At 39.0% G+C, this 13,532-nt stretch overlaps 1 protein-coding gene across 2 annotated transcripts in view; it reads left to right on the top strand.

The window, feature by feature from the left end:
* The first annotated feature begins 9,094 nt into the window (after positions 1 to 9,094).
* Positions 9,095 to 13,532, top strand: part of LOC129793621 (homeobox protein caupolican) — a 45,880-nt gene continuing 41,442 nt past the window's right edge. Inside the window, exon 1 of one of the 2 annotated variants that reach the window (XM_055833776.1) lies at positions 9,095 to 10,410. In XM_055833776.1, coding sequence (XP_055689751.1) covers positions 10,318 to 10,410 — 93 coding nt within the window. In that variant the 5' untranslated portion in view covers positions 9,095 to 10,317. The remainder of the gene's footprint in view (positions 10,411 to 13,532) is intronic. The other variant, XR_008750947.1, reaches the window with a different exon arrangement.

Below are 13,532 nucleotides of genomic sequence, written 5' to 3'. Positions count from 1 at the left end.
ACTTTACTTTTTATTGTGAATTCCCCCTAATAAGGGTTGAAAAATTTACCCTTTTAGAATAAATTGAATTTATTAAATATTTTTGAGCTCTTCAAACATTTTTCTCTCCTTCTCTTCTTCTAATTAGACGAATCATTCCTTCCTCGTGCGGCAAATTGAAGACAAGACATTGTGTTTGGCAATAGAATTTGCAACATTAGCCGACCCTATCGCCTCTCTTGCTCCTTCCGAACACAACATAGCCTCTTTGACAAATTTCTCCCAGCATAGAGCTTTATAAGAATTTGTTCTTTGCATGAGTTCTGTGGCTTTGGGCCTCTTCCATCGGGCAGCATTTGGTATGCAAATTAAATCAGTAGAGACACTGATACCGAATTGACCTCACGGAGTCCATCAGGCTAAACATTTTCATGTCACTCGCCGGTGTCACACTTCCGATCTCCCCAAATGAAGGGGGAAATTTATTTTCACATTTTGTATGTAGTGTCAGACTTCCAGGCAAGTACTAAAAACACAGCTTTGACAAGCTCCTGGATTTTGGGCAATTTTCTTATATATTTTGCCTTTGAGCCAAAATTGGCAAATATTTTCAGGCGCAGGAGTCCACGGAAAACAACTATAGGGCGAAAACTATCCGTGGGCCCCCCTGTGCCGGCCGTTTTTGAGCTTTTTTATTCTCACCGATTGGACACCTGCTACTACCATGCCGGCGACTGATGGGATGAGTGGCTCCAATGCAGATCTTACGCAATTGACACCTGTTGCTAGTGGCAGCAAACGAAAAGGATCTAGTCCTCCGTTGAGGGGATCACAACCGACTGTTAAACAACCGACACTAACTGACTACTGGCAAGGAGCGCCTACCAGCAATCGTTTTTCCGGCTTGGAGGAGGATCATCCAATGTCATCGGATGTCAACAATGAACTGAGAGATGAGATAAGAGATGATAATGCCCAAAGTGCCGAGTCAAGACAACAACCTCGACCGCCACCAATTTTTGTGCACAAGGTTGAACATATTGCGCCTCTCAAATCTCAACTGCAAGAATTGACCAATGGAGCTTTTATTTTAAAAGTTCTCTCTGGAAATCAAGTAAAAGTGCAAATCTCTACAGTGGAGCTATATAGGAGTGTCTTAGCTAAGCTGAAGGAAAAAAACATAGAACTACATACATATCAATTTAAAAAGGAGAGACACTTCCGCGTGATCCTAAAAGGACTACATGCACTCACGGCACCCGAAGAAATAAAAAATGGGCTTTTGGAAGCTGGACACCATGCAGTAAATGTTTGTAATGTTAGACAGAGGGGTACTAAAAAGCCTCTACCTATGTTTTTTGTTGACCTTGCTACCAAGGAGAATAACAAGGATATTTATGATGTAACGAGATTTTTGAACACTGTTGTTACCGTGGAGCCTCCCAGATCCAGGAGGGAGATCCCACAATGTACACGATGCCAGCGCTACAATCACACTAAAACCTTCTGCACTCGTGCTCCACGATGTGTTAAATGTTTGGGCGATCACCACACCACCCAATGCACAAGAAAGGAAAAGGATAATGCTGTTAGATGCGTGAACTGCAATGAAAATCACCCTGCCAACTACAGAGGATGCTCTGTTCATGTGCAGCTTCGCCGTAAGCTGTATCCTGCGCTCAGAGAGAGGACGACTAGAGAGAGAGTTCCCACGCCTCCTCCGTCTCCGAATATCAACAATGTCCCACCACAAGAATCAACATATGCAGATGCTGTACGGCAAAATGGTTGTCAATGTTCTGAGAATCACCCCACTCAGTCAACACAACCCAAGAACGACATGGATGATTTAAAGTCAGCAATGATAGGATTAATGAGCAAAATGGATACTGTTCTGACCCTATTAACCACGCTAGTCGCTAAACTTTCATAAGATGTTGGACAACATAAAAATCTGCACCTGGAATGCCAACGGATTATGCGCACATGTACAAGAGCTGCGCGTATTTTTAACTCAATTTGATATTGATGTGATGCTAATTTCTGAAACTCACTTAACAGACAAAAGCTACGCGAGATTCCCTGGATACACAATTTATGCCACAAATCATCCGGATGGGAAGGGCCATGGTGGTTCGGCGGTCATCATTAGCAATAAAATTCAGCATTATGAGGGTGAAAATTACAGAGAGGATTATCTGCAGGGTACATGTGTGCACCTCAATGATCTCTCGGGCCAAACGCTTGCGGTGGCATCAGTTTACTGCCCACCACGACACAACAACAAAAAGGAGCACTATGGGAAATTCTTTGCAACACTTGGCTCAAGATTTATTGCTGGCGGTGACTACAATGCCAAAAATACAATGTGGGGCTCACGATTAACTACATGTAAAGGCAGAGAGTTGATGGTGGCAATCAATGATGGCGGTTTATCGTTTCTTAGTGGAGGGGATCCTACCTATTGGCCAACGGATAGTGCTAAAATACCAGATCTCCTGGACTTTTTTGTTACAAAGGGGATTGATGGTGGGCGCTGCAAGATGACATCGCTTTTGGATCTGTCTTCAGATCACACACCCATTTTGCTGACTTTGCATGAGAATGTTCAAAGAACTCAAAAACCACCTACGCTGAGCAACAAGAAGACCGATTGGACTTTATTCAGGAATGAACTTGATAAGCTCATCTCACTGAATGTGCCTCTGAAGACGAGTGAGGATCTTGAGTTGAGTGTCGAGGAGCTCACGACGGCAATACAGCAGGCTGCATGGCGCGCAACACCGGAGGGTGGCACAATGAAGTCCAACAAGACACTTCCACACAATATCTCAAAGATGATTGCTGCCAAAAGGAAGCTGAGAAGCATCTGGAGAAGGACCAGATCTCCTGCGGATAAACATGCCTGGAATGTGGCTGCTAAGGAGCTGAAACGTGTACTCAGGGATGCAAGAGATATTTCGGTGCAGGAATATCTATCAAATCTTACCCCGACTCAGGCCACTGATTATAGCCTGTGGAAGGCGACAAAGTACTTAAAGCGCCCACAGCAACCAAATCCTCCACTTAGGGCTGGGGACGGCTCATGGTTGAGAACAGACGAACAGAAGGTGCATGCGTTTGCTGAGCATCTTCAGAAGGTATTCACCCCTTGGGACATGGGAGTGTCAGCGCTCCCCCAATCTACTGATGCCTCAATTGATTCCTCCGCAGATGATCCTCGTATAAAGTACTTTAGTCCCAAAGAAGTCCAGGCAGTGTTCAAACAGATCAATCCAAAGAAAGCCCCGGGATATGATTTGATAACGGGTCGCATCCTCAGGGAGCTTCCTTTCAAGTGCATCAGACACATCACACACATTTTCAATGGGGTGTTGAGATTGCAGCATTTTCCGAGCTTTTGGAAGATAGCGCAGATTATGATGATCCCGAAGCCTGGGAAAAAACCGGAGGAGGTAGCATCATATAGGCCTATAAGCCTGTTGCCTGTCCTGTCCAAGGCATTTGAGAAGCTCTTCTTGGAGAGAATGAGGCCAATCATTGAAGAGAGACAGCTGATCCCCAACCATCAATTTGGTTTCCGGCGGCAGCATTCTACGGTGGAGCAAATTCATCGAGTTGTGGACACCATCAGTGAGGATCTGGAGAGGATGAGGTATTGTTCGGCCGCCTTTCTGGATGTTAGTGCTGCATTCGACAAAGTGTGGCACGAGGGGTTGCTACACAAGATCGAGAAACAACTACCTGGCCAGCATAGTGAGGTTTTGAAGTCTTATCTTCTGGGACGACATTTCTTTGTGAAGCAGAAAGAGGCGCTCACTGGATTGGTGGAGATTCATTCGGGGGTACCACAGGGAAGTGTCCTGGGCCCCGTTTTGTATTCCATATTCACTGCAGACATCCCAACTACACCTCAAACAAAAATCGCAACTTATGCTGATGACACTGTACTGCTGGCATCACATGAGGACCCCGTGTTAGCTTCTCGTATGCTCCAAGAGGGATTAAATCGTCTGCAGGAGTGGTTTACCAAGTGGAGAATTAGGACAAATGAATCCAAATCAGTGCACGTCACATATACCCTCAAAAAGTACACCTGCCCTCCAGTTAAGTTAAATGATGTGCAATTGCCTGTTGCGGAATGTGCCAAATACCTCGGTATGCACATGGACCGGAGACTCACCTGGAAGACACACATTTGGAAGAAAAGGATGCAGCTCAGTGAGAAAATGAGGAAGATGTATTGGTTGGTCGGGAAGAGATCACAATTGTCACTCGATAGCAAATTGCTGCTTTATAAGGCTATGCTGAAACCCGTGTGGATGTACGGGATAGAGTTGTGGGGGAGTGCATCAAATTCAAATGTGGAGATTCTGCAGAGATTTGAGAACAAGTACCTCAGAACAATCACCGGAGCGCCGTGGTTTGTCTCAAATTACGCTATTAGAGGAGGTGTAGATATGCTGACGGTCCAGGAGGAAATTCAAGACAGACTGCCCAAATATAAAGAGAGAATCTCCAATCACACAAACCCACTTGCAAAGAAACTCCTAAAGGAACGTTATAAAAGACGCCTTAAAAGATCTCGCGTAGTCAATCTAGATGTTATTTAGATGTCTTATAGTTTTTTGTCTTAATATCTTTTGTTACACTTGTTATGTGATGAAATGAAAACTCCAATATAGGGTGCTACCACTGGGTAGTATCTCTCCGAAGACATTTTTCATATACGACAAAATATTTCACTTATTGTTATAAATATTGTAAAACAGATTGTGAAATTAAAAGGAGTTACACAAAAAAAAAAAAAAAAAAAAAAAACATTTTGTATGTTGTTTTTGTGTAAAGAGAGCTCCGCAAACTATTATTCCGTGACATTTCATTGCACTCACCCGGGTTTGTGTGCTTAAAAATGTTCAACACATATTTTGTATGGTTAATTAAAAAGCAACAGCAAATAATGATATGTAAATTCTGACATTAAATCCCCTCTCTGCGATGGAAAAAAAACGAGAACATTGTAGTTAAAATGATGTTTACTTCTCTCTTTGGATTACGTTGCTGGTGGAGGAGCTAAAAATGACGGGAAAATCAATAAATTTGTGCGGGGGAGTAGCAAAGAAGCACCCGGCGTCTCCATTTGCAGTGGAGGCGCCAGGTGCAGCTCTCATGGATATTTAATTAACACTCTTTGCGACAGAAATTATACGAATGCGGTGGGGTTTGTTGATTATTTTAGCACTATTGCTTTTAATTCTTTTTAATCTTCTAGACATTTTATGAATTCTTCAATAAATAAGAATATTTCAAAGAACTTTAACTAATCAAGAAAAAATCTTTCAAAGATTACGTCGCTCTGCAATCATTCTAAAGCGTTCTAAAGCATTCAACCATGTATTAATAAAACTAGATTATTAGTTGTCTTAATATTCACATTATAATACTCCTTCTGACCAATTAACAAGGTCCTAACTACAATCTGTGCGGTGAGTATAAATCATTAAAATAATTTGCACACAAGTGGCCAAGCAATGCTGCAGCATTGGTAGCATTTTGTGGACTATATACCACACGATGTAGTCATCTGTCTTTGTTCAACATGAGAATTATCTCGTTTTGGCGTAATGTTTCGGGCAACACAGGATGGGGCAATTGTGATAGAAAATTTCCCATTATCACAACTACTTTGGGGAATAATTTTATTGATTAGCTCGCGATGGAATTTTCATAGCATTTTCCTCGGACAAAATTCTCCTTGTTGTCAAACATTTTTGCTGCACCTTCTAAGGGGATTTTCACCCTCTCATACCACGGGAATATTTTAGAGAGCACAAAATCTCTGAATGATTATATGTTTGTTCTTTAAATTGCGCGCCAAGTGCGCGATTTCGCATCCAAATCCATCACAGAAACATTTTTGCTTGGCGATTGGACGAGAAGCATCCAAAAGGCGTGGCAGTGTGGTTTGCAGGAGAGCTCACCCATTATGTTCTTCTTCTGTGCGTTTTTTTTACAATAGCTGTGCCTCACCAGAAGCCCCCAACATCCCAACATCATGTTGGACCGATGCTCCGGTGCTTGTTCAATGGGCGCCCCGAGAAACGTTTTCTGCACCGCCGAGTAATACTCATGAAATGCGCCTCATTTACAGTTTCTCGTGGAAGGAGACGAACATTGCTTTATTATTTAGTTAATTCTTTGATTTTTCGATTCTTTGATTTTTTTTGTGAGAAGAATAAAATTATTCTTATTTACGTGGAAATTATAACTAATAAGCAGGATAATATTCTCTTTGAATAGAGAAGTCAAAGGGGCTGATAAGTAGAACAAACACAGCAAATATCTGGCGTGAATAAATATTTCAAATCTTTGAGAGAATATTCAGAATATTCGTTTAATGAGAATATTAATATTTTTCACCTACAACCGTCTAAAAAAATTAACTGATAATTTAAGAAATTTTCCAAAAATATTTTTTAATGAAGAAAACAAAGAATTTCTAACTGCGAATTGGAAATGAAATAATTCAGATTTAACGTCTGCTGATAGATTTGACGAAACTTCTATCTTTAATTCTTTTAATTTTATATTCGTTGTATCTATATTCTATTAGTAGTTTGCCCCTTTATATATTTTTTTCCAAACAGTGGATTTAATTATATAAAAAATTAACTACTTAGAATATAAAATTCATCAAATAGTTTAGTTCGACATTTAAAGCCAAATCTTTAGTTCTTTTATCATTTAAAATATTCTCAAGAAAAATCTACAAAGGGGCAAACAACTAACTGAATAAAGAACCAAAGTATTCTAATAATTAGGAATATTTTTAAATATATATTTTTTAAATAATAATTTTGGAAATATTCTTCGTATTATTCCATATTATTATCCCTTTTCATTCTCCCTATTTTTCCTACCCTTCAATTTCCCCCCCCCCCCCCCCAAAATATCATCAAACCATCGTCCGAATTGCTTTTTAAGTCCCAAAAAAATTTTTCCTCAACAACAAACTTGTGTTCCTGCTGCTTTGGCAAAATTGAGGATAATCCATGCGAGTAACCCCTCCCGCCCCTGTGTTGTAGCATCCCTTAGAAACATGGTGAAAACACAAAATGTACGTTTTCAGCAAATTTCATCTCATTTAAATTCCCTCCCACTTTGGGTGGAAAAAAATCAATTTCCCGGGAATAAAACTCGTGAGTCCAATTGGGGAAAGGGATGTGTCCTAGATCCCCTAGATCCTGTGAGGTTTCCCCCACTACATTGGACTACATCAAAAAGTGTAGTAATTATTTAACCCTTGAGGGCAGACATTGTGTTACATATTTCAGATAGATACAACATGCAGAACCATATACAGAGCGGATAAAAAGGAAAGACCGTTGGGTGGGAAATAAAAAAAAGAAAAGCTGGAGAATTCCCTCGATTCTACATAATTCAATACTATATAGAGGGTTGAGGGGAGGTGGGTTGATAAATTTGTTCACTGTGCTGCAAACATTGGTACAAAAACATGGGTCCTTAGGGAAAAATCAAGACGCGCAAGCTCCAAAACCTCCAGCACCGCCGCTGCCACCCTTGTTTGCAACTTCCATCCACTCTTTTCACTACCTACTTTATGTACGTACATACCTATATAATACAAAAGGGCCCCTAACTCACGATGAGCAAGCATTACGATGTTGAATTTGTTCGACAAGAATTTTGAAGAGAAATCTAGTTTTAAATCTATGCGAGGAAGCTTAGAAGAATTAGAGCAATAGGTTTAAAAAAAATATTAGTTTACCCCTTAGAGAATTTTGCTGGCCACAATGGCCAATTCGAATTTTTTCAATCGCCACAGAAGTAAAAATCTATTGAACATTTCGTGATAAATTCTATATCCGTGTTTAGGGAAGTTCCATTACTTCAAGACGTCTAAAGAATACTTGAAAAACAATTTCTCTTTAAATGAAAATTAATGTTTAAGTTTTGAGGTTAGAAATACCCGATCATGCAAAGGTTAAAAAAATCAATGAACCGTTTTTAAGCAAAAATTTTAACCCTCAATCGGTCATGTAAAAAAAGAAACGAATATTCATTAACCGTAAGATAACCAAGTTAGAAAAAGCTGAATGTAGCCTAAATATTCAGTTTAGTCGTAAACTTAACAGCCCCCTGGGGGTGGTTTTTCTTTTTTTTCCTCCGAATAAATATAATTATTGCTGTGAATTGAGTGTAACCATGTAAGACACTTTGTATCGTTTCTAAACTGCAAACAATTCCACACACCCCAAACCCCACGTATGACGACAAATCCTAAACCCACAGCCACCCCGTACGAAAAACCCAGAGGGGGTGGCACCCAACCCGTCTTATGTACTTCTTCTTCCAACACTGTGTAACATGGGTTTTATGTGCACGAGAGAGAGCCTTTCACAGCGTGTCGAACATCCGTTTTTAGTAGCTCTTTTACTGGTGGGAGCGAAGGGGTAGTCGAACTTTGTTTTTTTTTTAACCCATTAACCGCCAAGTGGAAGAGAGATGGATTTAATAAACTCCTTTACAAAGATACACCGTGAGCATGGATAAGGCAGTCCTAGAACACACTGCAACAACTTCAGCAAGCGCCTCATGCTAATTTTCAAAGCTAGTCCCATTTATTAACTGATGTGTGGCCGACGCCAGAAAAATCGGTTAAACGTTCATGCAATTACCCCTTCGAACCGATTCGTTGGTGGTGTGAGTGCACAGCGCCGGGAAGTGGGGATACGATGTCTGATTTGCTGTGCAAGAGAGAAAAATTCCGTGAGGAGGAGAAGTCAAATTTAACTGCTGTTGCTGTAAAAATTCCCCGCGTCTTCAGCGCTGAAGTCCCATTGAAAGAAGTCCCGCGCATGTTGTCCTGCTCTGGCGTACGGTGTGGTGTGTTGCGCTGTTGCAGTCGGTCGTGGTTAAATGTGAGAAAAAAATACAAGAGACGGCGCACAGGCGGTTGGTGCGAAGAGTGAAAAGAAACGAAAGAATCAGTCAACGGATGGGTGGAGGCTCAGATGGTGCAACCCAACCCCTCACTTACCCATTCCCGCCTTTTTCACCCAAACACAGCTCTCACAGCCACGAACATCGCGCACTTTTTCCATCAAAAACATGTGCAAGAGGGAGAGCAGTAGCTGTGTACTGGTTGCAGTTAGCGCACAATGGGTGCGCAACGGTGATAGCACGACACTGTGCGAGAGAGATGGAGAAAAGCAAGAGGAGTTGGCAACACTGAGACTCGCTTCAAGACATCCAGTTCGGTGTTTGTTAACACAAAAGTCGAACGATAAGCGCGCGGCCGGAGCGGAATCACTGCCGTACTGTTCGCGTTGTGTTGCCCCCCGCAGCAGCAACGTCGAAAAAAAAAGAGTTTTACTCGCCGGTCTGTTTTTTTTTGGTAGGAGAGTGGGAGCAAGAGGGGGTAATGTGTGAGCGAGAGGGTGTACACGGAGCAAAAGGAAAAGCCCGCGTACACGTCGTCTCTCTCCAATTTCGTGTACTTACAACAGTGTTTTGTTGTTGTATTGTGTGAATATTGTGTAGTGGCAATTATCTTGGCCAGGTGACATACAGAGACAAAACTGTAAAGCAGTAAAGTTTTGGCTACCGTTCGCGATCGCGTCGTCAGCGACATAATCAATTTTTATACAAAACCAATCATCTCCTTTTTACACAACAATCTCCTTTCACGCGTAACTCTCGGGAGTTTTCCTTTTGAAAAACTAATTCGTGAATAAAACTCTGATTTTCCCTGACGCGTGAAACCTTCGTGAATTTGCAAAAGTGCTGAAAGATTTCTTTCTGTTAATTTTGAGCGGGAGAATTTATTTTTAAATTAAAGGAAATCTGTCCAACAAAGTGGATTTGGTGTGCTAACAAAGCGTTAAGACAAGTGGCTTGTTAATCTAAGCGTTGACAGGTTCGGTATGGATAGGCAGCTGAAGGATTGCCAAGGAAAATTCGGAAGACAATTTGTAAGACATACCCAACAAACCCGTACAAGTGTCTCATCATTTGTGTACTACTAAGAACCCAAAAAAAAAGAATCTTGGAAGGAAACTTAAACCTGGTGTAAAGGAAAGTGAACTAACTTCCTTTTTAAACCTTTCTGCTACTTCCGTAAGACAAGGAGTGATTAAAACTAAGATTTTTTTTTAAACTTCTTAACCGAAAAATTGTGAAAGAACCTGCAGTGATGGTGATTTAACTTCAGAATTTTCACTTCTAAAAACCAAAAAAAAAGTTGCTAAACAATAACTTAGGAATAAAAAAGTGAATTATGTGGTTTCTGATTCATCAGCAAAGGAAACAAAGTGAATGATCGAGACAGTGACACGCGAACGGCGATCTGACTTTGCCGGAGCGAAAAACATGTCACATTTTCCCTTCCGAGGATCGCCAACAGTTCAGGTAGGTCCTACAAATTTTTCTCTAAGAGTTCTTTAGTTAGCTAAGTGATGTGCGAGCAAACGTTTTAAGGAATGTCTTTTACTGGTTTAGAATAAAACCGTTGATGAGAAATTGAAAGGATTCTTTCATTCCTTGAGATTGAGATTCTCAATCTTTAAGAAAATTTATAGATCTTGAACTAACTCTCAGAAAAAAAATAAAAAGAATACAAAGTGTTCCGTGGACTCCTCAAGGTCTTAACCGAAGTAGTTTAAGGGGAAAAATAAAGGATTCTTTCATGAAATTTCTGAGACTTGAAATTTATGAAAGTTTCTGAAAAAAAGATAAGAAGAATACGAAGAGTTCTATTCTAAATCACATCGACTTAAGCTTTAAAACGAATTAATCTAAACCGTTTCAGATTAATTTCTTTGGCTGTTTAAAAGTTTGGCGATGTATACTAAACCGTCTAAACTGTCTAAACTTCGGTCTAATCTGTTTACTAAATCAGATGATTAATATTTTGTGTTTTTGAAAAGTTTTAAAAAGCGTCGGCTTTTGTACAAATTGAAAAAATAAATTAATAATAAGAAAGGATTTAAGAAAAAAATTATGGAGCGATTTGTGAGAAATTAAGAAACATTGTGAATGATTTAGAATTTATTCTAAAACAGTTAAGTGACAAATTTATGATGTTCGTTTCCTGTGAAAAATTCTTAATCCTTCCAAAAGGATTCCTTCAAAAACTTCTCTTTAGTTTGCTGACCTCACTCTTGCGACCCATTTAAAGTGACCGGACGTTGCGTAAAAGTGCGCGCATTTAAAAACGTGCGGAAATTTGGATGAATTTGCACACGCAATGGGTTTTTTTCTCAGCAATTTTCGGAGTCTTTCCGTTGGGTATGATTTTGCAAAGTCAGGAACGACACGAATTTTTTGGCGCTTCGAACAACGTCGAAGAAAAAAAAAGCCGTCGTGTTGGCAGAAAAATTCCCTCTGGGGAAAAATTCATTGACGTTGGTGAAATTCATTGAGTAAAGCAGTATAAAGTCCGACGGTTTTGCACATTTGCTCATTCATTGCTGCCTTTTTCCATTCATCAGCTTTTGACCTCAAAGCTGGTTCAGGGAGGAAGAAGAAAAAATTATAAATGTTTAATAATTCAAATTCAACAAACTTTTGCTTAATGAAATTCATGTGTGTTTGTGTGCATATTTTAGCCCCCCTCGTGGGGGTGGTGCAAAAAGCTTGTTTTGCTACGGGGGGTGGTATGTAAAGCATCAGCTGCAGATTATCTGGTATGCCAATGAATTCATTTGTATTACTCCGAATGTTGCATTTAAACCCCCTTTTTGGGCCATTTGTTAACGAACTCCATCAATGTAACCCCTTTCTCCTCCAACTCCAGGGCAGAGGAGGAACTTCTTCTCGCCCTGCTTGTGCATTATAAATAGGCAATTTGTGTACAGATGCAGGAAAAGGCACAATAAATCTACTATACGAAACCATTCCTCGAGAGCACCCGATGGTGAGAATTTTCATGGGAAATTTAAACGCGCCAACGTGGTGGGAAGAATCCAATTTTGTTGAATTTATTCGGTGCGGGAAGAAATCGCCTGGAATGGGGATAATTTTATTTGAATAAGGAGAAAATTAAGGAAATTTTTGGAAAAGGAAGAGAAATTCAATTGAAGATGTTTTATGGTTTCCTTTGTGGTTTTATGCTTGAGGTAGATTTAGTATTTAATCTGGGTTTAAGTGTTTGATTTAAAAATCGGTTTTTTAATGAAAAACGTTAAAGAAATTTCAAGGAAAAAATTAGAATTAGCTTTGGGGATTAAAGAATATTAGAAATTGATTAAGGAAAGGAAAAGAAAAAAGTACATTTAAACTAAAGAATATTTTTGAAGAATTTTTTTTAAAGCTCTTTCATCTTTTCCCAAATTTTAGTGTTTTTCCTTAAGTAAATTCTTTAAAAAATCATCACATTTATCTTAAAATTTTCTTAATTTGAATAAAGAACTTTTAAATGATTTTCCTTTAAAATATTGATTAAATTTCTTTAAATAAAAATGCAAAAGAAATCTCAATAATTTTACTTTACATTAACCCCTCATTAATGTTCAACTGATATTTTTATCACAATTTAAACCTCAATGTATTGAGCAAGTTTTTCTTTAAGAACTAACACAATAAAGTCAAATAAATCACAGCATAAGAATTTAAAAGAATAAAAATTATATGTCCTGTTTTTCTGTTGTTTGGCAAGTTAATTTTCTAGTAAATTAGCATTCTCTTGATTGTATTTTAATGATTTCTTTTTATCATTAAATGTAAAATTTAATATTTAAATGTTTTGCAAAAAAAGGTCGCGTATTTTTATTCTACTTTTTAAGCAGTTAGAGTAAAGAAATGTGATTTATGGAAGTTTTTGTTGTAATTTATGAGTTTTGATTATTTTAATAAATATTCTAATTATCTTTTTAAGAACTAAAAAATATTTGGTGTAAAAGAAGTTCTGAATTCTGTTCTAAATTAATATAAATAAGTCAAAAAAAATCTTCTAAATAATTTTATATCTAGAAATAAGAGAATTAGGTAGGTAATGGTTTTTATGGAAATATTTAAATTCCCAAAAATAAATTCACTTTCTTAAAAGAAAAATTAAAGAAAACTCAAAGAATTCTCAAGAAAATTCTCATCAAAATCTCTCTCTTCATTGATTTTTTTCGGTATAACGTCTGGATGTTTCTTCAGCAAGTTTCCGCGACTTTTACAAGCGTGAACCATTATAAAGTCTGAGTTGTCTGTTATGCCAAAGTTAGAATTGCGCCGAAAATTGGTGCTCTGAGGGGGTATATGTATGTAACGTTGTCTTAGGAAGCAGCAGCAAAACCCCTTTTGCTGAAAACATGGTTATTCTCACTCTCATTTATACATCATTCACATGGAGCACTTTCACCTCTTTGCCCCTTCTCCCCCCTCAAACATGGCCCAAAGAGAACATGTGTAGTGTTGAGACCTCATCCTTCTACTCTAAAGTGAAGGATGCTGCTGCTATACACGAAACGACCGTGACACTGAAAACTCCGCAAGACAATGAGGAAAGTCTCTCACATCAATTCCTCATCAATAAGGTGCCG

The sequence above is a fragment of the Lutzomyia longipalpis genome, chromosome 3 (genome assembly GCF_024334085.1).
Source record: "Lutzomyia longipalpis isolate SR_M1_2022 chromosome 3, ASM2433408v1".
Classification (NCBI taxonomy): Eukaryota; Metazoa; Arthropoda; class Insecta; order Diptera; family Psychodidae; genus Lutzomyia; species Lutzomyia longipalpis.
This window is presented reverse-complemented; position numbering and strand designations above follow the sequence as displayed.